Here is a 27,472-nt window from a genome sequence, read left to right on the forward strand (position 1 = left end):
TTTTGTCTGGAAACTTCTCCTATATAAGGAGCCCCTCACCATTTGTAATATACAACATTCAATACATCAATATATACATAATTTATTCTCTCCCTTTCTCTATACATCAACTCTAACACAATCCATTCACTAAGATACAAACAAATAGATTTGCAAGATTCATCTCCTCTGGAAGTTCAACTTCCCTATGCAGAATGCAAACAGAGAAGCAAAAACAATGGGGAAAATAAGGAGCATAACAGCTACAATGGGTAACTGATCATGTCTGTATCCAAAATAATCTCTTAAAAAGGCCGCGACAGTTTTGGTTTCTCCAAACACCTTAATCTTCTGGTCTATATCTCCATACTGCGATGTAAGCATACCGTTTAGTGTCCAAGCAGTCGGATTTATATAATACAACCAAATCCACCACTTGGGAATTTGCTGCAAGAAGCAAAATATAAAATACAACTAGATTAGTATCACTAAAGTTTCTAAAAACAACCCTTCTTTTAGAAGCTGTTTTCAAAATTTCAAAAATTGGTTTTTGCTCATAAAAATGAAAACAATGAGTGTTTTCAAACTTTTCATTGCTTTTGTTCCAAAAACACAACCAATCAGGCGATTGGGTACAAAACCTTGGGACCCTTGAATTTTAACAAACTCCAAAAACCAACAAGTTCTAATAGATCTTTAGCATCAATATTAATATTATAATTTTAAGCACTTAGTAAAAAAACATTTCATTTTTATTAAGTTATGATTAATTCTCTATGTATCATGTTCAATGTATAAGATTTCCTCATTCTAGATGGAAAAAAAGTTTTACCTGTAAGAAAAACCAACAGACTGCTTTGTGAATTCATACATTTTCAGATTTCAACTCAACAAATTGTGCTAGATGATTTCGCTCATGATCCGAAGTGAAAATGGTTCATTTACTCAGACCCAACAGAATACCTGTTGCTGGGGATTGAAAACTCAAAATTTTCAAGCAAATTTCCAAACTATGAGCTGAGAGTTTAAAAATAGGACCTATGGGCCTGAGTAAAGAATTCCAGTTATAAAATGTAGTTTAGGAATAGGACTCATGGGTTTTCTAGGGACTTATGCGAAAAGAAAGATTCAGGTTTTAGAGGAGAGAGTAAGAGATATCATGCAAATAAAGTTATAATTTAGGGTTGTACAAGTTGACTCCTAGCAAACTAGGCAAATGGTAGCAAGATTGCATAATGGCTTTTTCCATGTTCTATTATCACCACAACAAATAGTTTATTCGTAATTAATAATCTAAATTGCAACAAAATGTTAGTTAAAATCAATGCAAATACCACAATTATGAAGCATTGACACTTCAAAATAGGTGTTGTAGCAGTGTCGGACACGTATGAGACATGGACATGGCGGGAACACACGTTTGACATGCCACATGGTGAGTCCATTTCCTTTATATACACAATGAGATACACTTCAAGGCATAGTGAGGTCTTATTTTCATTTTTAAAAGCTAATTTTGAGTGTCATATTAAAATATTTGAAAATATAAGGGTTAAATTTTAAAAATAAAAATAAAACTATATCAAATCATCACCAATGCAACGTAGATCTAACCTCTTGTGAAGTTGAGACACTGGCTTCCAATGATCCTGAAGCCCTAATGCAACACAAATCTAGTCTTTGACTGATTTAAATTTAGTTTGCTTTTATGTTAAATTAGTGTTAATTTTCATCATTTTTGTTTGTTTATAGATGTAATAGTTAGATAAATAGCAAATAGAATTTATATATATATATATATATATATTTTTTTTTCTTTATTCCCATAGTGTTCGTGTCGTAATTTTTTTTTAAATCACTGCGTCCCATGTCCTCATTCGTGTCCATATCCATGCTTCATAGTACCACAATAAGTAAAGGTTATTAGCTTACCGGTTGAGGTATCAGAAATCCAGCAAACAGGTTGAAAATTGTATAGAAGGCAGACTGTAAAATTGCAGCCACTGGAAAGCTCGGTGTCATTGCAATAAGCAGCATTCCCAGATAACTGAAGTACAGTAATGTAAAAAACATGGCGTAAAAGTACCAGAAAACCTTATAAGCCGACCAATAATACCCAATCATTGGATATGTAGTAACCACAAATGTAATCGATATTGCTAGGAGATAGGGAATCTCAATTGTGACCTACAAAATTAGCAGTTGCATTTAAGTATGTAGGAAGTGCTATTAACAAAAAGCTCATTAAAAAATTACTAGATAATAAATTTTCATAACAAAATCAAATATTTAAGAAATTTATACCTGAGCAAGTGCATAAGCCCACGAACCATACATCCCGGCAAACCTTTCCCGAAACAAAACAGTTCGCTCCGTTGAGATATATGGTAAAATTGATGAGCAATTATTTATGCCCAAGAATATTGTAGTGGAGAACATTGAACCAAATACATTGAAAAGGCTCTGCTGGTTCTTTCTATCAAATAAAAGGATTATTTATGTTAAGGCATGCCCAGAAGTCTATCCAATAAAATAATAATGGAATCCCAGATCCAATAAATATAGTCATCCGAGTTCAAAGGAATCAGAGAACTGCATTTGGTGGTATTTTTTGTCTATGAAAACAAAAAAAGTTTTAACTACGATTTTTTTTTTTGGATCAAAATATCCTTAGGCATTTTGTTTCTGATATCTTCTAATCTATCAAACCATTGACAATCTAGTTCAATTTGATTTACTTACAATTTCTTTCCTTGATCCCAAAACAGTACCCCGAAAAGCAAAGATGCGAAAGTCATGTACACGAAACGCTGCAAGTTGTATGCAGGACTTCTCCAATAAGACAGGTGTTGCTTCCAGAGGCAGCATTTGAACTGTCCCCAACCATTTTGTGCAAAGCGGGTTGCAAAATACAACTCTTTGGAATCAGGAGGTGGGGTACTCCACCTATTTACAAGTTCTTTATTGTTCCTACAATCACAATGACCGACAATGAGTCATACACAAGTGAAGACTGTTATCATAAAACAATCATTATTGTATCATAAATAACTGGTTTCCAGTATTTCATCTTGTCTAGGGAGAAAAAAAAGTGTCCAAATTAAAGGTTCCACACCCATTGCCTCTCAGTCTCTCACAGAAATTCGAAGTAAAATTTGAATGCATCGTCAACGCCAATATCCATATTTTACGTCAAATGGAAGACTATTATAATTAGTCATTAAAATTTGAATATCCAATATCCAACGACTACGCTTAAAGCAACTAGCGGAACAACTTGAGCTTCAAGATGAAATGTAAGATCTCAAACATTAACTACAAGTGGATTGTCATATAACCACAACCCAGTCATCAAAAACGATAAAGCTGCTACTTTAAAACTTAAGTAGTCATTTGAACTCTCTTAATTCCTTGAAATCAAAAAGCCCTCTACTACACAACTAGCATGGGCTCCCAAAAACCATTTAAGATCACCTAAGACTACAAAAACCTAAACAATTTGAGAGATATATTGGGGAAAACGTCCACATAACTAATAAATTTGAAAGAAGCTTATTTTCAGGAGATAGACTCCTCTGCATTGCAGTTACACCAAGCAAGTTTGTAATGACCATCCTAACTCCAAAGAGAAAGAAGTAGTGAGCAGTTGAACTTACTGATACAAGACAGAGTTCTTATAAACTTGGGCGAAATCAACACCAAGTTCAGCTTCTGCCGATGTAGAAGTGACATCTAACATCCATGTTGCTGGATTGTAATTATTTTTTATCTTTGGCACCCCTGAGATATCCTGTTAGAAAGAAATGCTTGAAATTAAGATGAAGCAATACTTAAATTCCTACTTTTAGAAGCATATCATGTACACAAATTAAAGGGAAAAAACATCTAAGAGCTTATGTATTCCTGCAGCAAACTGACCTCAAAATATTCAATGACACTGCTTGAATGTTGACTGAGTGGTCCAGAGTAAATAATTCGTCCGCCGGATTTCAATAGAATTAACTGCAATCAGTATCAAGGAGGCATTAGACCTAATTTATTTACATTGAATCACAAATATGAAATTGGATTAGAATTAGAAGACAATTTTTAAAAGTGGATGTTCTCTGTAAACATCAAACAGGTTTTGAATTGATTGTGCTCAAGTGACCAAATTTCACTGTGATGCAATAGAGGGCAACACATAGAAGGTCTAGCTATTATCTGTGAAAGAAATAAATAATTTGAAAGATTTTGGTGGTAAGGCACATTCAACATCATCAAACAATAGGAAACCTGTTGCTGAGCTTATAGAAACTTAGTCGAACTTCTACATTTAAAATGGTTGAAATACACATGGATAGACATTAACCCAATACTTCTGAGAAGTAAAGCTTAGATACCATGTTAGGAAAGCAGTTGCAATAATAGGTCAACCAGTTAAGAGAATTGGCCACAATACCAACTCTCACAAAGATAATAATAGTAATGCTAAATATTTGAAAGGCTTCAAATCAAGAGGTAACACTAGTCTTAAAAAATGCTTTAGTTACAATCAAACAGCGTTAAAACTCACATAATTAATTCCATTTCAGTATCCAAATTGTCTTTATGTTCCAAGCTCTCTTAAAATAGTTCATTAATTGCTTCCCTACCTCATCAAATGCTTCAAATATGTCAATGCTTGGTTGGTGAATGGTGCAAACAATTGTTCTTCCTGTTTCAGCCACGTTCTTCACTGCTCGCATAACAATTGCGGCTGCTCTTGCATCCAATCCAGTTGTAGGTTCATCCATGAAAATAATAGAGGGGTTAGCAACAAGCTCCACGGATATCGTAAGCCGCTTTCTCTGCTCAGTTGATAAACCACTAACACCGGGCATGCCAACCAAGCAATCTTTGATTTCATCAAGCTCAATGATCTCAAGGACTTCTTTCACAAATTCCTGCAAAGACGTGCAGCAGCAACAAAAGTAAAATAATGTTTAAACTATTGTTGTAGATTAAAGAGTAAATTTAACTTCCTTATATATAGGTCATACAAATTTAGTTTTTGAATCAATTTCAGGATGCAGACGCAGCCAAGCAGAATAAACCACTGATTCTTCAACTGTAATTTGTGGAGAATGTATGTCGGTTTGCTCACAGTAACCCGAAATCCTAGCAAACGTCTCCTGAACCTTAGGAAACCCTCCAATTCTAATATCTCCTTCAATAGTGCCACTAGTTTTTCTTCCAGCAAGAACATCCATAAGAGTTGTTTTCCCAGCTCCACTGACACCCATCAATGCTGTAAGAACACCAGGCCTAAATGCACCTGTAATGTCACAAAGAAGTTGGAGTTTTTTCTGAGTGAACCCCCTTTCTCTCATTGCCTGAAATCAAAGAAAAATGACACAATCAACCAATGTAATTTGATCCAATTAGTTCTAAATATTTAACAGGTACATAAGATTTATAAGAGATTTGTTTATATGATTACCGCAGGGGTGTCAACATAGTATTGCACATTTTGAAACACCAGAGTTAGGGGTTCAAAAGGTAAAACCACTAGACCTGTAAAACAAGATTACCCACCCTTATTAAGTGAAACAGGAATAAACTTATAAGAAGATAAATGAAGGAAAAGAATCATGTGAAGCAATGGTTTCAATAATTATAAGAGAATGAAGAAAAATCTAAAAATACATGACCTTCATGAGATTGTGTAGTATTGTTAGGAGAATCTGTAGATTTTGCTTCTGCATTGGCAGCACTGGAGGAATCTTCAGATCCTTGAATTTGGGAAAGCTTTTCATTTGAAATAATAGCACGAGAAGCAGGAGCTGAATTTATTATGAAATGAAATAAGCACGTATCACTCTGCAATTCTTATGTTGACTTCATGTAATCAAAAGACAAACTTACGGTTTAAGAAGGTTAAGGCCAAGGTAAATCCAATGTTGAAAATTATTATAAATCCAAGTAAGGCGCCAAATGATATCCAAAATAAGTATCCGTGAAAGTGCAATCCACGGCTTTCAAGTGTTTCTTGCCCTATGGTAGTATTCGCTGTCAATGTCTAGACAAAATAATGAAGAGCATAGAATGAATAAGCAGATTATGGCCATCTATTTTACTTGATTACTAAATAAACAGTAACATTATTGGTCAAATAATCAGCAGTCCCAAAACCTTTGTTAAATATCATTGATCCAGAGGTCTGTGCACCGACTCATATATTAAACTTTAAGGCTGTGTAGGGATTTGGAAAGGAAAAGAGAAAAGGTGAGTGAAATGTCAATGAAATATAAGTTAGATTTTTTCTCCATTTCCCTTTCCTTTTTTAAATCATTGTCAAAATCCATGATCCAAACACAGTCTAAAAGATCATCACAAGCATCTAATCTACAAATTACGATTACCATAAAAGAGTAAAATATCATATTATCTGGAAAAGAAAGAAAAATGACAGAAAGAGACATGTAACTACAACTAAAATAAACAGTAAGCAGCAATATTTCCAACAAGGATTGACGTATCAATAAGATGTGCAGCGCCCAAATGAAGACAATTTTATGGATGAAAAAGTACTGGACAACTTAATTAGAATTCTGAACATCCCATGATATCTGGAAGAGAAGGTACAAAGTACAGAGGTTATGCTTGGGCAAATAAAAAATGAGCAATGAGGTATTGGAAAAATGATAAGTTCATGGTAAAAATTCCAAGCATTAGAGCATTGGTGAAAATAGGTGGAGTTCATGGTAAAGAAATGTGGTTCTTGTGAGGATGATCAACTGGATGGGATTCGTGTTGTCTACCCAATAAATTGAGAAATTTTGTTGCTAAAGGTAACTGATATAAAGAATGATATCCTATATAATTGGCCTTCCAACATTATTGTTTTAGAAGTGGTCCTCATCTAGCCCTTGCTAGTGAGCTGCTGTATCAGCATGAAACTCATAGAATCTGTACAGTGCCACAAAAAGCAACGTGAATATTGTGTTAGTTAGAGGAAGCAACAACTCTGGCTTTCAGATACTCACCTTTTGCCATCTTGGAGCAAGAAATTCATTTAAAGCAAGGCCTATCTCACCATATGTCATCGGGGAAAGCCAAAATCCCCACCTCAACCAAGTTGGCATAGAGGCTGCAATCAACAAGATGGTTTAAGTTCATCTTCCTAAACAACTATAAAAAAATCATATTGGAAAAGAGTTATTGAAGCCTTACATTTTGGGATAAGGAAACCACTAAATAAAAAGACAAACAAGATCAACATACTCCCAGCTGTGTTAGAAGCAACCACGGTGCGGAAAATCGATGCTAAGAAACGAAACATGGATGTTGCTGCTAAGTGTACCGCAAAAGATAGAAGGAACTGGCGAAAGAACCTAAAATACAAGGCAATGATAGAAATTAATCAACATTAAGATGTTTATATTGGATAGCTTGATATACAATGTTGGGCCCATTTCTTATCAGCTTATGTTTTTGGCACTACTGGTGATCTAACAGTTTGTGTTGGGTATGCGTGTTTATTTGAAAGTACTAGTGAAGATTGCAGCTGCTGGATGACTAATCCATGAAAAACTGAGTTAAATTGCTGAGTAGTTGATACAAATATTGGTACAAATGGTGACAACTTGTTCAAATCAAAGACATATTTGAAGGAAAACAATATATATATATATATAAAATATACAAGGAAGAATAAAATGTAAGCCTTGTCTAGTGAAACTAACCTTCCAGCCTCAGGACTGTATCCAATGACATAATAAGTCAGAGATGTCCAAACTAGAGCTACCAACATTGAAAGAGGAACCTTGAGAATGGTGGCTGGGATTGCATATGCCCAAGCTGGATAGAAGTACAAATCTCGCTGTTTATAGAAAACTGCAAGTCTTCCAACAGTCATGGGCAGCTCCGGGAATCCATCAAAAAAAAGTATGATGAGAGCATAGAACAAAGCACCCAGATAATAGTTTGCATGAATGGCATCAACAGCCAGTCGAGTTCTAAAAAATACAGTCATTGTGATAGATGCAATGATAACAAGCTGCAGTGAACAAGAATTGAAGCTTCTGTAAGTTATATGGGGGCTTAGATACAAAGATTAACAATTCAACATTGACACAAATGCATGAATGGCTAAAAATTAAATTCCAAGAACAAAAAGTATGGAAGAATAAGAAAGTACTGATCAAAACCTGGACTGATTTGAATACATAAATAAAAGAATTCCTCCTCATGAGAAGAAGTTCCCTTGAGATGCAAGCTCTAAAGAGTGCCCATTTAGAAAGGGAATATATGCTAAAAGAAATTGCATTCTTGTGGCTCTGAGACTTCATAAACTGCTTTGATAATTCGTCGTCTAGCTTTTTCCCAAAGTTAGATTCCTTGAATTTCTTGGAGAACATATCAGCAGAAATGTAATTGCAAGGTCGTTCAGCTTGGTGCCAGTACTGAGCTTGATCTTTTTTTGACATAACCTGCAATGTAGTAGTTAAATTGTTAACCACTAACTCATATGAAAGTAAGCTTCATGTGTGGCCAAACGTGCAAGTATTATAATTATTAAATCGGTAGTGAAGTTTGAATACAGGATCTACTTAGTCACCAACTCATTAAAACTGCAATTGTCAGAGAGGGACAACTTTATTATTTATATTATCAATATGGCAGATAAAAGTTTAAAGTACCCCTTGAAGAAAATAAGAGTGCAAGTAAGAATTCAATATAAACCACTATAAACTTACCTCTTGGAGGAAGTCGGCTACCCCTTTCCTTTCAGGACACCTAAACCCACAATCCTCAAAAAATTCTAGAATATGACTACGGGGTCCATGATACACAATCTTCCCTTCCGTCATCAAGATAATGTCATCAAAGAGATCAAAGGTTTCTGGTGCAGGCTGAAGAAGTGCCACAAGTATAGTAGCATCTGCAATATGTGCTAGCTGTTGAAGACAAGCAACAATCTGATATGTGGTGGAACTGTCTAAGCCATTTGATATTTCATCCATAAACAGAGCTTTTGTGGGACCTACAATCATCTCGCCTGTGAAATACCAATACAAATTATTGTTTGAGAAAAAAAAAAGCATGCACATAGTAACAACATTCAAGGACATGGGTTGAATGTTGCTCTTTTCTTGATAATGGTATTGTATTTTGTCCAAAGACTAACACCAATGCCAAATATGATGTAGTCATGAGTTGAATTTTACTTTTGTTTTTTTGTTATCCTAGTTGTGGGTTGAATTTTCTGCTGAAGCTGTCAAACTCAAGCATTCAAACTACATATACGCCAGACTAGAAAAGAAAATCAGAAAGACTACCTGTGGTCAATCTCTTCTTTTGACCACCTGAGATACCTCTTCTCATGGCATCTCCAGCCAGTGTGTCAGCACAGATATCAAGTCCCAGAATCTGATTAACAAATGGAAGCGATGGCCAAATCATCAACAGGTAAAAACATTTGTATGAAGTATAAAGATGAAGATCAATGAAAGCTCTGTTAAAAGTGTTACTTTTATGATGTAGTCAGTCTGGAGGGTTGTCTTTTGTCCTTCAACAGAAATTGCCTGTTAAAAGAAGATATAGTTAAAAATTACAGTAGATAAGCTCATCAACTTACTAAGATTATCAGAAATATAATAAATGACCATAGCATTTTGTCAATTGATGTCGGCTTGCATTTTAAGATGAATTTTATTTTTAAATAAAACGATTTTGAGGTGTCCTTAGCCTATCAAACCAATTATTATGCCAGCATCACTACCAATGCAATACTTAGCAAACAGTCACCTAAATGGGCTATGTTGTTAAATTGAAAACTGAGAGTAGGTGTGCCAACGTATAATTGTTTAGTAGATTAAGGATAACCACATCCAATATGCATGCCATCCAAATTAGGGAATGGCTCCTATGTCAGATATAGCAAGTATCACACTAGGTCTTATCACATACATAAAATACAACTAAGAATTGTTGGAACAATTCGTCTTTCGTCTTGAATTCTCCAGTTGGTGGTCTTCGGGTCTTCAAAACTTGGCGATGATCTTTTCTATGTAAAACAGAAATTTGGGGCTCCAAGTCGCGTTACTTAGTCGCTTTCCTAAAGACAATATTTGCACCCACCAAAAAGGTGTACAGGGGGTTACAACAAATTCGCCTCCAAAATATAATGAAGCTGGATCTAAAGATCAAGTCTACCGGCATCTGCACTGACGACAGTAGATCATAATACTTTTAATATAATCAAGAAAACCAAGACACTGGTAATCAAGTTTGCAGAATTTGATTACCAATAAGAAAAGCAGAAACTTGCTTAAGAAACTTTTGATTGAAAACTCTAAATCAAGAGGAAGAGAGAGAGAATTGCAGGAATGATTTCTGAGTTTTTGGATGGATTGAATGTCCCTGGATCGCATCCGATCAGATCTGATCGTTGGATCGACGATCTATGGTGCAGATCATTCTCACACCGAATAGATGCATTGACTGATCATACCTGATCACGATCGTGTGTCATCTCATCTGCACGATCGTGCGCATCTCCAATCAATGGCTATGATCAAACCGCTCCAGATCGAATATGCAACCGTTCAATCAGGTAGTTGACTCACTACCAACGGACGCCACATCACTGCCACGTGAATCTGACTGTATTCCATGTCACTTATGCCATGTTGGATCCACATCATCACTCCAACCTGTCCGATACAAATAGAAAAATTCCCTCATGGCGCCTTGCGCGCGTGTGCGGAGTGAGTGCATGTAAACTAGCATGCATCCCACAATTCCATATTCAAAGGAAAATTCCATGTAGCACTTTATTAAGTGGTCCATATTTTCCTCTCTTTTCGATGCGGGACAAAGTCCCCAAGCTTATTTCAATCTTTCCAAAGAAAAACAAGGAAGGTTTTGAAAACACCCAAAAACTAAACAATAAATTTTGAAAACCCATTTTGAAAATTTCCCAACATTCCCCCACCATTTTCAAAATATCAGATGATGACTCTTGGTTCACTTGGTAGCCTTATGCATAGGTGAAGATATCTTACGATTTGAATCATTCACTTAGTAAAGACACCTCAAAGTTAGTCAAAATGGCATAGTAGACTTGTCTTTGAACTAGTGATCTTATACGACTAACTGAACATGTCTTACACACAGTACAAATACCTCAAGTATTCAAACAAACCGACACATGGATTGGCCTTGTGTTTATATCCTGTTTCATGAGCTCTCTAGAGTCAAACCCTTGGACTCATAAGAAGTGGCACCACCTCCTACACTCACATAAGTAAGCTTACTGAGAGTACTTCTGTAATTTACAATCCCTAACAACCCAATTGTAAGCTTATTAAGAGTTTGCTAACTCATCATCTTCTTTCCACATTACAGGTACCAAGCAGTTCAACCTTGGGATGAAAATGAAATAAAACTAAGTGCTTGCAATCACGACATATGGTGTATTTAGGCTCATTGAACTCAAGACTTGATGCTTTTTCAAGCGTTGAGTCGAGTTTCCACCAGGAGTGATAATGTTAAGTGGGCTTAAGACCCATCTCCTTTGATGTTTTCCACACCAAATCCCTTGCAAGTCCCTTTGTCAAGGGTTCAACCAAGTTTTCACTTGACTTTACATAACTAATGGTAATCACACCTCTAGTGATTAACTGCCTAACACAGCTATGTCTTAGTCCTATATGCCTGGACTTTCCATTATAGACATGGCTATTGGCCCGTGATAGAGTTGTTTCACTATCACAATATAAAGATATTTGTGGCATAGGTTTTGGCCATATCTTAATCTCTATCAAGAGATTCCTTAGCCACTCTGCCTCTTTGCTACAAGAAGCCAATGCTACAAACTCTAACGCCATGGTTGAGTCTGTTATGCATGTTTGCTTCTTAGAACTCCAAGAGATAGCTCCTCCTGCAAGAATAAAAATCCAACCACTCGTGGACAAATGATCTTCACGGATAGTTATCCAACTAGTATTAGTGAATCCTTTCAGCACTGCTGGATAGCCATTATAGACTATTCCATAGTCTATCTTTTTCCTCAAGTACCTAAGAATTCGATTAACAGCATGCCAATGCACACTACTGGGATTACTAGTGTATCTACTAAGTTTTCCCATTGCAAATGCAATATCAGGTCTAGTGCAAGTCATGGCATACATCAGGCTACCTATCACTCTTGAATATTCTAGCTGATCAACAGCTTTTCCAGTATTAGGATACAATTTTAAATTTGAATCAAAAGGTGTAGACATGTGTGTACAATTATATTGATTAAATTTCTTAAAAATTTTCTCAATATAGTGCAACTGAGTAAGAATCAAATTATTGTCCTTTCGTTTGATCTTTATATCCATAATTATATCAGCTAATCCCATGTCTTTCATACTAAAGCTAGACGACAAGAAATTTTTAGTTCTTTCAATGACATCATTGTCAGTACAAAAAATAAGCATGTCATCTACATATAGGCATATGATTACACCTCTATTGCCAGTAAACTTATTGTACACACACTTATCAGATTCATGTATCCTAAAACCATTTGACAATATTACTTTATCAAATTTCTCATGCCACTGTTTTGAAGCTTGTTTCAATCCATATAGTGACTTCATGAGTTTACACACTTTGTGTTCTTGACCCTGTACAACAAATCCTTTCGATTGTTGCATGTAGATTTCCTCATCTAACTCTCCATTTAGGAAAATGGTCTTAACATCTATTTGATGGATTTCAAGCTTGTAGATTGAGGCTAAGGCAATCAACACTCGAATGTTGGCAATTCTGGACACCGAAGCATATATATCAAAATAATCAATACCCTCATTTTGAGTAAACCCTTAGCAACTAATCTTATGTTGAACTTGTCAATTGTGCCATCAACTTTTATTTTCCTTTTGAAAATTCATCTATAACCAATTGGTTTGGATCCAGGTGGCAAATTAGCAAATATTCAGGTATTGTTACCCATGATAGAATCCATCTTATCGTTTATTGCTTCTTTCTAGAAAGCAACATCTTGAGACTTCATAACCTCCTTAAAGGTTAATGGATTTGAATCCATATTCAAAGAAATCATTGTTTGCTTAAAATAAGTTTTCCTAGTTCCTTCTACAAGGTAAACAATGAAATCAGGGCCAAATGACTTCTCGGTCCTAGCCCTCTTACTCCTCCTTAGCTCAACAGGCTCATTAGGTTCATTAGGCTCAATCTATAGACATCAAAGGAGTTGATTCATTTCCTTGATTAGAATCAACCTTGGAATGATTGTGAAACGATTCTCATAAAATACCGCATCACGTGATTCAATGATGGTATTTGTTTCCACTGAACCATTGGGCTCTACTACCAGAAATCTATATGCTTTGCTATGTATAGCATAACCAAGGAATATGCATTCAATTTCTTTTTCACCTAATTTCTTCTTTTTAAGTTCAGGCAATTTGACTATTGCTCTACAGGCCTACGTTTTCAAGTAACTTAGATTAGGTTTTTGTTTTTCCAAAGTTCATAAGGAGTAACATTTCTTCCCTTGAGAGGAATTCTATTGAGTATGTGACAGACAATGAACAAGACTTCACCCCAAAAACTAGAACTTAAGCTGGAGTAAGAAAGCATGACATTAACTATTTCTGTTAATGTCCTATTCTTTCTTTCAGCTACTCCATTTTGTTGTGGTATGTAGGGTACAAACTTCTCATGAATAATACCAACATTTTCACAATATTCTGAAAAATGGTATTCACCACCTCTATCAAACCTAAGTCTCTTTATTTTGACATTACATTGATTTTGTACTTCTGTCTTAAAAATCTTGAATTTATCAAGCACCTCATATTTTGAATGCAAAAGACAGATATGACAGTACTTAGAAAAATCATCAATGAATGTTACAAAATATTTCTTACCACCTCTAGTGGGGGTACTATGCATGTCACATACATCACTATGCACAAGTTCAAGCAGAGATGTGATTTTATCTACTTTAGGAAATGGAATGCGAGTAATTTTAGATTGCACACAAAATTTGCATTTTTCAAACGCATCAATGTCATACTTAGGAATTAAATCAAATTAACCATATCATGCATCTTCCTAGTATTAACATGACCTAAACGAGCATGGCATAAAGAAAGAGAATCAACAATATAGGCAGAAATAGATGTATTATTGATAACATTAAGTTTGAACATTCCTTGACATATGTAGACCTTCCCAATAAAAATCTAACCCTTAGAAAGGACAAATTTTTCCGACTCAAATATTAACTTGAAACCATGCTTATTAAGCATGTTTCCAGATATAAGGTTTTTCCTGACATCAGGTACATGATAAACATCATTAAGACTTAAGACTTTTCTAGATGTAAACTTTAGATCCACCGTCCCTTTGGTTTTGATAGCAGTAGTTGAAGAGTTGCCCATGTAGAAAACTGTTCCATCACTCGTTCATAAGTAGTGAAACGACTCTTGTTGATGTAGACATGCCTTGTTGCTCCTAAGTTAATCCACCAGTCACCAGCATCTTCGAGTATGTTCACCTTAGATACAACAGCTACGAACTTGTTCTTGGCATTTAATGCTTCTAGTTTCTTCTTGTATAACCGACATTTATTTTTAAAGTGCCTTGGCTTGCCACAGTGCCAGCAAGCGCTTTTCGGCTTCTTAGCATCTTTCTTAGGATAGGAGTCGCGCTTACGCTTTTTTTTGTTGAACCTCTTACCATCATCCACCATGTGAATCTTGGAAGTCTGGGCCAATAGGTTATCTTTACTTTCAAGAAGTCTTGACTCTTCCTCAACTTGAAGGTGTTGAGCCAATTCCTCTAAAGTTAGATCTTCCTTTTTGTGTTTCAGAGTTTTCTTAAAATCCTTCCAAGAAGATGGCAGTTTCTCTATTATAGACGAAACTACAATAGATTCATCCATGTTCATATTCTTTTGTCGAAACTGACTCAGAATATGTTGGATCTCATGGAATTGTTCCATAATGGGCTTTGTATCAATCATAGTAAAACGCATAAAATTACTAATAAGAAATCTCTTCCTAGTGGCATCCTAGGTGAGGTACTTTGACTGTAATATGTCCCAGAATTACTTTGCCGTTTCCAGATGTTGATACACATTGAACAAAGAGTTTGACAACGCATTCAAAATGTGTCATCAGCAAATGTAGTTGTCATTCTCCCATTTGGTTTTGGTACGGGTTTGCTCCATAGTCTCGTCTTCTTGCTCCATAGTCTCATCTTCTTTTGCCAGCATCGAAAATTTCCTCCATTAAATCGGTCAAGCTTTATGAAATCTTAAGTTATTTTCTAAATAGACATCGTCATATCCAAATATTGTCTTTAGATTGTTGGAACATTTCGTCTTTCGTCTTGAATTCTTCAGTTGGTGGTCTTCGGGTCTTCAAAACTTGGCAATGATCTTGTCTATATAAAATAGAAATTGGTGCTTCAAGTTGCGTTACTTAGTCACTCTCCTAAAGACAATATCTGCACCCACCAAAAAGGTGCACAGGGGATTACAACAAATTCACTTCCAGGATACAATGAAGCATGATCTAAGGATCAAGTCTACCGTCGTCTGCACTGACGACAGTAGATCAGAATACTCTTGATATAATCAAGAAAACCAAGACACTGGTAATCAAGTTTGCAAAATTTGATTACCAATAAGAAAAGCAAAAACTTGCTTAAAAAATTATTGATCGAAAACTCTAAATCAAGAGGGAGAAAGAGAGAATTACGGGAATGATTTCTGAGTTTTTGGATGGATTGAAATGGCTGATTTCGTAGCCTATTTATAGGCCTAGATGTATCTAATCGAATGGCCATGTCTCTGGATCGCATCCGATCAGATCTGACCATTGGATCAACGATCTATGATGTAGATCATTCTCACACCGAATAGATGCGTTGACTGATCATACCTAATCACGATTGGGTGCCATCTCATCCACACGATCGCACGCATCGCCAATCAACGGCTATGATCAAACCACCAACGGACGCCACATCACTGCCACATAAAGCTGACTGTATTCAACGTCACCCATGCCAAGTTGGATCTACGTTATTGCTCCAACATGTCCAATGCAAATAGGAAAGCGCCCTTACGGCGCCTTATGCCAATGTGTCTGTGCAAAGTGCGCCATCAAACGCCACGCAGCCCACTGCCCACGCCACGCGCACATGTGCTGATGGTGCTTGCAATGTGAGTGCATGTACACTAGAATCCATCCCACAATTCCACATTTAAAGAAATATTCCATGTAACACTTTATTAAGTACTCCATGTTTTCCTCTCTTTCCGATGTAGGACAAAATCCCCAAGCTTATTGCAAGCTTTCCAAAAAAAACAAGAAAGGTTTTGAAAACACCTAAAAACTAAACAATAAATTTTGAAATCCATTTTGAAAATTCCCCAACAAGAATTTGGGCCAAGCGTCTGTGTTTTGTGGAAAGATTCCTTCAAATTAGAGATTAGAATTTTGTTTTTGAAGTACGTAACAAATTTTTTTACCTACATCAATTAAATGAGTTGCCATCAACTAGACCATGTAATTGAGCACAGTATAAGGCAGATATCTCATAGCACTGTCATTCACACCACTACTATTGCGCTCGTAATCTGATTTTCTTACTAATTCACAATAAGCTCCTAATATTATAAATTTATGCTGACTCCATTGTTGCACTTCTGTTTGTTTTGATAGAATTATTATCAATACACAATTCTTATGCAAAAGATTAAGCTTGCAAGTTTCTATGAACCATTTTTTTCTCTTTATCACTAAAGTTGGAAAATGTAATTAGGAAACCTGAGAGAAAGTTGTTTCAAGCCTCTAATAATTAAAAATGAAAAATAAAGATAAATGAGAGAGAGAGAGAGACACACACACACACACTCAGACCATCACCATTCCATATGCACACAGAAAAAATAATACCCGTGTATTCCTACAAAACTGACAAAAGCCTGTATAGATGCACGGACTCTGGTTTCTCATGGGGTAACATTCCAGATTCCGGAGATTCCATCCCTCAAGATGTTGGGATCTGGGATCCCGCCCAAGACCTTAAAGAAATTATTCCATGCAGAAAAACACACCCACACTCAAGGAGACACAATATTTAACGTGGTTCGGCGTCAATGCCTACGTCCACGGGAGAGTAGCCGGTTATCACTATAACAATGGAGATATTTACAGAAAGATTACAATAGAGGAGGAGCTCACACTCTCCTCACTCACACACTCACCCGTCTCCCTCGCTCACACCGAGGGAGACGGTCTCTCCGCCTCACATATCTCACTCTTTGTGGCTTGCTTTGCTCTCTAACAAACCCTCCCCTTAGCCTCCATTTATACTCAATCAGAATGGAGATGGAGAGGCTGGCCTTACATGTGGCCAGCTATCTTGTGTGTTGGCTTCACATGGCCAGCTCATGTGTGTTGGCTTCCTAACATGGCCAACCTTGCAACACATGGAGGATCACCCCTCACATGGGGTGATGATATCCCACAAATCACCCCCTCAACCCATGTGAGGTGATCCACAACACACATTGCTGCTAATCTTGTCACGCCCAAATTCAATATAGTTTGCATCTCCTCACTAAGATGCTGCATCCCTTGAAAGCTAGAGATAATACACCAGAGACACAAGAGGAAGAGGGAATCCTACATCCTCAACTCAACTCATACCACTCTATGATTTGGAGAGAACCGCTGCTCCTATCTCCTACAGATCTCTTCCACGCTTCCTGTCTCGGATGTCTTCAGCATAGTCTGCATCTCCTCCCTGAGATGCTTGCACCCCCTGAAGCTAGAGATAATACACCAGAGATATAAGCGGAGGAGGGAATCCTACATCCTCAACTCAACTCACACCACTCTCTGATTTGGAGAGAGCCTCTGCTCCTATCTCCCACAGATCTCTTCCACACTTTTGTCTCGGATGTCTATACCTGCTATGCTTGAACTTGCGCAACCAAGATATCCGACACCCCCTGATTGGATGTCCTGCACCCCCTGTTGGGATGCCCTTGACTGTCATGCATTACCGTGCAACTCCTTGCATGATGAACACGGGAGCAACTAGAAAACTTCAAAGTTTGACACATCAACATCCTCAATTTTCCTTGCTCGGAGCTTATTTCTGAACAACCAACCTTTGCTTTCTGCACTTCAGAACAACTTCCCAGCGATCTCATACGCCCGTTGTCTGTGCTGCAATCCCTGATGTTCGGTTCTGTCTCACTTGTACGTCCGTACTGATGTTTGACAGTTAGCCCTTCTGCCAAGACAACTTCCACCGGTCTGTACAAGTTACCACTATGCAACTCCGTGCATAGTGCTCGCACCCATGGCTTCTAGTCTCCCTGCGTCAAGTTTGCTTGAGAGATCTGCATCAACTCTATCATCTGTTGCCATGGAACTAAAGAAACCACCATTGAGAAATAAGACTTGCCACTCCTTAGCACGCACTCCTGCGTTTTACCTGTCTCAATTTCTCTATCTGGAAGTTTCTGTGAACTGTCAACAACCCGTTGCTGCACACTCTTCTCGCGCCTCTGTACGACATTCTAGCGTACCCTTGCACTGTTGCACGTCTGCAATTGTACTTCTGCACTTAGTATGCTCCTCTGTAACTATTGTTCTACATGTCCACATACCATTAGTACCTTCTCGTATACAGTAGCTCCAACAGCCACAGTATTTCCCTGAGCCTGTACTGGTTGCCAAATCATCTATCCGTCGATGAATGGTCTTCTCTTTTGATTGAACCAGATCCTCCAACGAACTCCGGAGATAATCATTTCTGCAATCCTTTGATCTCCCCTGACCAATCTTGATCTCCCTCGATCTGCCATTTAATCAAGCCTGATCTCTTCTGGTCTTCAATAATCTATCTCAATCTGTATCTGGTTGTCCAATCTGGTCAGAATCTGCCCATTCTAACCTCTTCAGTGAATCCGCAACATTCCATAATATCCGGCAACCTTCCTTCGAGTATTGAAGATGGCAAACACCCATGTTTTGACAATCTTTCCAAACCATTCAGAATTTCACTATTCTGACCTCGCGGTTGCGTCCGGAGCAGTCCGTTTAGCTAGAACCAACCTTCATTGCATTTCCGGGGACCTCACTGAAAACTATCCCCGAAAGCTGGGCCACACCACACTTTTCTGAAACTTCTGGGCCAAATTTCAATTTTCAGAAGTTCAAGGAATATTCCGTGTACCAACGAAATATTCCGTCCACTGCTCCTAACGCCGTCCGCCACTTTAATCTACCTTCTTTTTACAGAAACACCGTCTCCAAAATCTGACCGTACAGATGTGTCCGGAATACTCCAAATAGTCAGAAACCACTATTGGATCACCAAAAACGGACTCCAAATGGCTTCGATCTAGCCAAAACATTTTGTACGCCTCAGATCTACGGCTGTACCTTCGCCGCAAAGCACTGGATCCTTCCTCCTGCGGCTGCACCATTGCCGCGTAGCACTGGATCTTTCTTCAGAGTGATGACGTGGCGAGGACGTGTCTGCCACGCGGCGATGACGTGTCTGCCACGTGGCGATGATTGGACGATGACGTGGCGACCACGTGGCAGCCCCATGGCTGACAACTGTGCCACGTGGTGATGACGTGGCGAGATGACGTGGCGCGCGTGTTGATGGCGCGTGTATGGCACGCGCTGTTCCCTCAGTCGTCGTCTTCCTTGCGCCGCGCGTGGGGCTCGTGGGTGAGACTGGGACCACGCGCCGGTTGCCTGAACGGCGCGTGGTGGTGCGTGGTGAGACTGGGATTCACGCGCCAACTTCTAGGGGCGCGTGAGGGCGCGTCCGGCATCCGTTGGGTGTCTGCTTTATATTTTTGGACTCCTCTTCTCGAGCCCTTGCTCCTGGTGTGCTCAAAACCTGATTTCGAGCAACTTGATTTCTGGGCAGTTTCAAACAACACGCTGTTTTTGTTCCGAAACGCCACCAACGAGGCTCTGATACCACTTGTTGGGATCTGGGATCCCGCCCAAGACCTTAAAGAAATTATTCCATGCAGAAAAACACACCCACACTCAAGGAGAAACAATATTTAACGTGGTTCGGCGTCAATGCCTACGTCCACGGGAGAGTAGCCGGTTATCACTATAACAATGGAGATATTTACAGAAAGATTACAATAGAGGAGGAGCTCACACTCTCCTCACTCACACACTCACCCGTCTCCCTCGCTCACACCGAGGGAGACGGTCTCTCCGCCTCACATATCTCACTCTTTGTGGCTTGCTTTGCTCTCTAACAAACCCTCCCCTTAGCCTCCATTTATACTCAATCAGAATGGAGATGGAGAGGCTGGCCTTGCATGTGGCCAGCTATCTTGTGTGTTGGCTTCACATGGCCAGCTCATGTGTGTTGGCTTCCTAACATGGCCAACCTTGCAACACATGGAGGATCACCCCTCACATGGGGTGATGATATCCCACACAAGAAACATAGTGGAAAACCCTGAAACATGGGGAAAAAAGAAGACCAGAGAAACCAAAATTACCTTCATGTAAGTATCTATGTCTGGGTCTGGAACAATTCCTGCTTGTTTCTCCCTTTCGCTGACCTCAATCATAATATCTGGCAAGCAAGAAACAATTTACTTCAATTACCATTAGTACCATTAGTTGATAAGGAATCTACAAATAATATGATCCTTGTTGCTTGTTCGAAGCACCCATACCTGCTCGGCTTCCTACGCCCTGACAGCGAGCTGAAAAATCAAGTGTTTCCCTCACAGTCATTTCAGGGATGTGTATGTCATTTTGACTTATATACGCAGAAGTTTTCTGGGGAATAAACTCTTCCAATTTGTACCCATTATAAGAAACTTCTCCTGCAACCTGTTGCAGAAAAAGGATGAACATACGGAAACTATGTCAAAATGTAGGAAATATGTATGAAAATAGCTCTTCAAGGCAACCAAAAAAGAGTTCAATGATTGTGTCTAATGTTAAACTAAACACACCAGATGCAATGAACTAAGTAATCAATAGAACAGTAGTTATATCCTGTTTCTTATGGGTAGCAGAGAGTAAATTGTGGGTTTTTGTGGTAATCGAGTATATTTGGAATGCAATTCATTGTCCACTTTTTGCACTAGAAATTCAGGAGCCCAATTTTTTGCATTGTTCATCAACTCCAAGTTAACAGTTCTCCTAGTGTTGTAACCAAGACTAAATGATAGCTGGCTCACTTCAATAAACTGGGTGGAGCTTAGAAGCATATATCTGCTAGGCAAAAGACCAGCAGAATATAATTTTCTTGGAAGAGAATATTGGCCTCGTTTGGGAAGTGGCTATTTTAGTAGGCTATTTGGCTTTTTGACTATTTTAGTAGGCTATTTTAGTTTTTGTGTTTGGGAAGATGAGATGGATTTTATTTGAGTTGTTGTATTGAAAAATGTGTTGAAATGATGTTTGAAGTTAAAATGACAAATTTGTCACTAAAAATATATTTTTTTAAATTGATGTAAAGGGGTAAAATTGTAATTTATCCATTGATGTAACAAGTTGTCTAGCTGACAGTGTAGGCTGTGCCTACACTGCCGGCAGCTGCACCTATATATATATATATATATATATATTTTAATGAAAAAGGTTGAATAGTGGGGCTTTTTGGCTTATTTTGCAAATGAGGCTATATTAGCCTCAATCCTTACTTCCCAAACAACGCCATTATTAACTTGTAACAAAGTTGAATAAGGCTATACAGTAGTTTCTATTTGCTTCCATATATCTATGTTTTGAGCCAACTTTCAAGATTAAACGACAGTGCTTGGGAGTATATGAAAAGGGCATTGCTATTCTAGCCCAAAAATTAGACCCATTTTTCAAACCCAATGATGTGGCAACCAATTAAAATATGTAAGGCAACTCTCTTCCTCCTATCTTCTCTAATCATCAACCAACTATCTCACTTACACATTATTAGGTCTAACAAATGAACTTGTATATCATTTTCCATATGAGAAACATAAGAATCAGCTGAAACCAACCCTTTCCTTAGAGGACGATACCAATTAGAACCCAAAACAGTTTAGTTTGTAAAGTCCAAGCAGGTTTTAATTATACTTAAGATCATTTTTGTTCATTTTAATGTTGATCAAGTATCTACCAACATTTCTGTTATTAAGAATATTAATCATTTTTAAAAGCTAGAGACCTTGAGAGATTTGTTTAGATTTCCAGAGAGTGCTTTCAATAAAGTAGTCTTTCCGCATCCTGGAGGACCAAGCAGCAAAGTCACCCTGCAGCAAAAATAAGCCTACTTGAATAGAATATTAAAATATGCAAATTTTCCAAGAAGTTTTTTTTTTTTTGATGAAATGGGATTTCTTTTCATGATTTTGAAACTTTAGAAAGATATCTTTCCACAAACAGCATAAGATAGGAAACAGATACTCAAAGACATGGATAACAGAAGTTCACTAAGCATGTAAAACACTGAGATGAATAAAAACAACGCCCAATTAGTACACATTAATGCGTGTTTGAGAGGGGTGACCATTGGTTCAATGATTAAGACTTGACCTAATAATCCACAATAAAATTGTTTACCCAAGTTAAACTCATTTTCGATGTTAACGGTGGTAATTCAACCTTAAAACTTGTCATACTTGTCAAATTTTATTATATTAAACCAAATATAAAACAGCTCAAATTCCAAATACTAACTGCAATCATTCATCAGTATTCAATTTCAGTTACAAATGAAAGGACGGACCAGTGCAGTGGAGCTTCCAAAGTGAAAATACAAACCACTATAGCAACACTGAAAACACATATATAGTTTGAGTTGTTTAACTCAACAAATTGAAAGAGTCAAATTGATTCAATTACCACGCAAGCTCTAAATTTCGAGTCTGTTATCAACATATATACATATTGATTTCAAAGGGAGAATAATACTTGTCGTAAGGCAAGTCATGTTTTATGGTAAGCTGTCTGCGTTATCAACAATTTGAATACTGATAACAAGATAAGGAAAGCTGTCTGTGAGGGTGTGACCATATGCAATGAATATCAATAGTCAACCCTTGCACTGGATTAGAACAATTTGCCTCAAGCAACTATACCACTCTTTCTACTGTTCTGCACATCTTTCGTAAAAGGTCAAAAATTTATTAAAATAGCATTTTCCCAAACGAGGCCGGATACTAACAAAAAATAGGGGAAAAAAAGGAAGGTACATATGGCTATAAGGAGAGACCCAAAAAAAAAAAAAAAATTAGATCCCCTAAGCGTCAAACACACCTTCCAGGCTTAATGATTCCAATGATGTCATCAACGATGGTAATCCTGGCCTCTTGTGACTTCATACCAGGAAGCTTGACCAAATCCTGTTTAGCAAATTTCACCAATTAATCAATTTAGGCACTTGCATGGATAACAGCGGTTCTAATTTATTAAAGGCTGCTTTTGGAAATGATAAACCCAAAACATGGATTCCCTGACCATTTGTTTTTGCAACTAAACAGCAAGTCAAACAATACATGGATCATTTTTTATTTTTACTGAGTTACACACTGATAAATGTTTGACTTACACAATACAAACACAAGAACCACCAAATATTCAGCTTAAGGGCTAGTCCTTCTTCTCTTAAATGGAAACATAAAATTGTGAATGCAGATTCAGAAACATATCCAGATTAAGGACCTTGTTTGGAAGTAGGCTATTTTAGTAATTTTTTATTTTTTGGCTAAAATATAAGCTACCCAAATGCATACCAACAATAAGCTATAATGTTACTTCAAGAAAATTAGATACTTACAAAAAGAATGCTTTTGAAAGAATTCCATAGAGTTGGAAGGGGCTTGCCATGAACCACCTCACACTCTGCTTCCACTCGCAAATTGTTATATCTCACTTCCACTGTCGGCAATTTTACACCAACCCTACAAGAATCAATTTAAGGTTAACCCAATAACCCACCCTTACATCCTTGCAAGGTAATGATGTAAGAGTATATCTACGCATAAAACGTGAAAGTATGAATTTCATTTTATGATGATATTTTGTGCATCAATTTTATCTTTATTTTTGGTTAATCTTTTATTCTATTGATATTAAAATAAAAAATTATAAATTGTTGAACAAGTAGTAATTAAGATAATGCCTTATGCTATCTTATGAGTTGATACATTGTTAATCAGTCCAACGAAAGTTAATAATGTTTTGTTACACACCTTATGAGTTATACATTGTCGACCAGTCCAATGGAAGTTCAACACTATGTATGTTTTGAATAACTGAGATGATTAGTAAAATAAATATGGCAATGAGTTTTTCTACCCAACAGTAATAAATTTCTCACATGCTTTAGTTAATAAAATAATATAAGACATTGAGTTTTTCTATCTAACAGTGATAAACTTGTTACGGTGTTAATGATTATTTTATTTTATTTTATGTTGTTTATTTTTATTAATCATCTCATTTACTTTTATGAAATTGCTAAAATATAGTGTTATTCGGCCCAATGGAAGAATAATTTGATTTCATATCTAATCCATTATGTTTTCTAGTTGGATATATTTAACTTGTGGTGTTATTTTTATTCATGACATGTGAAAAATAGTTTTATTGATTATATTAAGTTATATAATGGATATTATGTGTTTGCAGCATTGAATCCTACTGCAATTAATAATTACTTATATGGTATTGAAACTTTGAGTGGAACTAATTTTAAGAAATGGAAAGAACAAACTAGAATTGTTTTGGGAATTATGGATTTAGACTATGCATTAAGAGAGCCAGCACATACAAAGCCTAATGATACAAATTCTAAGGAACACATGGCTTTATATGAAAAATGGGAACGCTCTAATTGCTTAAGTTTAATGATTATGAAGACTCAATTACGCCTACAATTCAAGGAGCAATCCCTGCTTCTGAAAAGTGCAGTGGGCTATATGAAATTTATTGAAAAATAATTCATTAGAACTTCCAAATCCCTTACTAAAACTCTCATGATTAAAATGATGACAATGAAATATGATGGTTTGAATGGTGTTCGTGAACATATCTTAAAGATAAATGACATGGCCTCTTAATTAAAGGGACTGGACATAGAAATTTCTGAAGGTTTTCTTATTCATTTCATTATGACTTCTCTTCTTGCGCAATTTGGTCCTTTCAAGATCAATTATAATACGTAGAAAGATAAGTGAAAGATAAGCGAATTAATTGCCATGTGTGTTCAAGAAGAAGAGAGGCTTAAACCTAAAAAGCCCGATATAGCTCACCTTACCACCTTGGGTCCAACCAAAAAGATTTTCAAGAAAGACAAAAGTAAGAAGAAGAAGAATGCAAATGATGAAACTCACAAGGTTAATGAAGAAAATAAGATTCGATACCATTTCTGTCGAAAGAATGGGAACTAAGCTATACAGATGGGAGCAGTGCTCACTGGAAGATGTGTTGATGGTTGAGGGTGGATTGAGCATGGTTGTTGTTATGAGAGTGTGCTCTGTGAAGGTCTAGTAGTCTAATATATTGGTCTATTTTTTTATGCTTGATATGGTGTTTGCTATGCCCTGCTAGTGTTCTGCTGTTGATGTGTTTGTATTGGTTACTAGGCTAGCAGATGCATTGGTATGCTAAGTTCTGCAAATTTAGTTGGTTGATGTTGGTCTGATGCTTAGATCAGATTATGTACCAAGTGTATGGGTGGATGGTTTGATGTGTTTGCTAGAATGGGTGTGCAGTTGTGCGTTTTGTGATTCTTGTGGGCTATGCATTTGAGTTTTTGCATCTGTGAGCACTGCTGCTGTGTCTTGCCTTTGTTGGGGTTGTTGCTATGCTTCTGATGTAGCTAAGTCTACTGATGCTAATTCTGTTGGGTCCTGGCTGTTGTGGGTTTAGCTTTTGTTGTTTTTCTTGCTTGGGTTGGTCTCTCTCCAACCTTTTGTGGTTAAGCTTGCAGACGATTGAGCTATCTTCTCAGTGCCGACCTAGTTGGGATTGGGTAGTATCCTATGATGCATTTCTACTTTTCCACCCTTTTTTGATGTAAACTTCATTCTTGTTTGGTTTATTTTCAATAAAAGGTTTTTATTTTTGCTAATAAAAAAAAATAAAAAAAGACTGTCTAAGTTTTAAAGGTTGGTTGGACAAGAAAGGTAACACTCAATGTTTTGTGTCTTAATCCTTTTTGGTTCCACCAAATTCTTGGTGGATTGACACTAGTGCAAGTATTCACATAACAAAATTCTATGCAGGGATACCTTACAAGTTGGAAACTAAATAAAGAAGAACGGACCATTATGGTCGGGAATGGAATAAAAGTGGACGATGAGACTATTGGCATCCTCCGTCTAATTTTAAACCGTGTTTTCATTTTAGATTTAGTAAACGTAGTTTATGTTTCTATTTTTATTAGAAACTTAATTTCTGTTTCACAACTTGATTCCTGTGATTATGAATTTAAGTTTGGAAATAAAAGAGTAACCTCTGTGCATGCCTATATAGATATGTATAGCCATATATTTTGGAACACAAAGGAAAAAACAAACAAATAAAACTTACTTGTCTATTCTTTTTCTCTGTTTATGCAACAAGCGAAGATTGTCATTCTCAATATGTTTGATGAGCTTGTCAATAAACATATTTCGTTCTAGAGCATCAAGCTTAGTAACATCGACTATTCGTTTTCCTTGCGCATCAACTTTGCTTCCATCATTTTCATCAAACAAAGATGATCTCAACCTCTCAAATGTAGGCAGTCTCTCAATTGCAGCCCACTGTAAGGCGTATTCATCATCAACATCATCCTTTACAGAACTCAAAGCTGAAATGCTTCTGAAACTAGAGGTATGGCGCTGAAACGATGACCTCAAACTTCTTCCTATCTCTGCAAGTTCAATTCTCAGTGATTCTATCTCATCATCACCAACCAATTGAGCCATACTGGATAAACCAGGAAAGACTCAAGTAGGAAATGATAGGACAAGATACAGAAGGGAAGATGCATAAATATACATGTGTATATATGTGCAGTCTTCACCTTGGCTTTAGACTGAAGATTGATGAGGTAAGGCCACATCATGCTTTTTTTTGATAAATGTAAGGCCACATCATGCTTGTTTGTATGTTTTACAAAGATTGATGAGATAAGGCAATGCATCATGCTTACTTCTCTGAACAACTAAGTTGAAGGTATTCTACTGTAGATAATATGATCCATGTATTACAAGAAGTCCTGAGAGAGAGAGAGAGAGAGAGAGAATTACTTATATAAGTTGGCTCATGCCCAGGCCCCAAGAAAAAAAAATGGTATTCCACCAACACAAGTTACAATGACAAGGTAGTTGACTTTCTAGTTAAACCTATGCTTAATCCATCATAGTTCAAACTTTTTAGTACACAAGGTTAAATTTGGTTATCTTAAATAAGTACATACTTTTTATCTTTTTTTCATCGCATCATTTCTCTAC

General features: G+C 37.0%; 1 protein-coding gene across 2 annotated transcripts; it reads right to left on the reverse strand.

Annotated features, from left to right (window-relative positions):
- LOC114283696 (pleiotropic drug resistance protein 3-like) lies at positions 1-27,232 on the reverse strand. 2 transcript variants are annotated; one of them, XM_028226578.2, is made up of 24 exons: positions 26,565-27,232; positions 23,806-23,929; positions 23,286-23,371; positions 22,195-22,279; positions 20,714-20,873; positions 20,534-20,610; positions 9,474-9,527; positions 9,282-9,372; positions 8,700-9,001; positions 8,151-8,432; positions 7,686-7,999; positions 7,174-7,334; positions 6,987-7,090; positions 5,866-6,019; positions 5,652-5,783; positions 5,441-5,514; positions 5,001-5,333; positions 4,614-4,904; positions 3,898-3,981; positions 3,636-3,769; positions 2,722-2,949; positions 2,284-2,455; positions 1,912-2,166; positions 1-426 (listed from the first exon to the last, which is right to left on the reverse strand). In XM_028226578.2, the coding sequence occupies exons 1-24, from the start codon at positions 26,942-26,944 to the stop codon at positions 160-162; spliced, it is 4,344 nt and encodes a 1,447-aa protein (XP_028082379.2). In that variant the 5' UTR covers positions 26,945-27,232; the 3' UTR covers positions 1-159. The 2 variants fall into 2 exon arrangements, with proteins under 2 accessions (XP_028082379.2, XP_082770916.1); XM_082914790.1 differs by lacking the exons at positions 23,286-23,371; positions 23,806-23,929; positions 26,565-27,232 and adding an exon at positions 22,872-23,193.
- Between the last annotated feature and the right edge of the window lie 240 nt (positions 27,233-27,472).

This window comes from Camellia sinensis, chromosome 2 (genome assembly GCF_055761805.1).
Source record: "Camellia sinensis isolate YWXY chromosome 2, ASM5576180v1, whole genome shotgun sequence".
In the NCBI taxonomy this organism is placed as follows: Eukaryota; Viridiplantae; Streptophyta; class Magnoliopsida; order Ericales; family Theaceae; genus Camellia; species Camellia sinensis.

Coding starts and splice junctions, on each gene's coding strand:
- LOC114283696 (XM_028226578.2), bottom strand. CDS start 26,944: ATGGCTCAATTGGTTGGTGATGATGAGATAGAATCACTGAGAATTGAA. Junction 22,280..23,285: donor GGAATCATTAAGCCTGGAAG/GTGTGTTTGACG, acceptor TTTTTGCTGCAG/GGTGACTTTGCTGCTTGGTC. Junction 20,874..22,194: donor ATCTAAACAAATCTCTCAAG/GTCTCTAGCTTT, acceptor TTTCTGCAACAG/GTTGCAGGAGAAGTTTCTTA.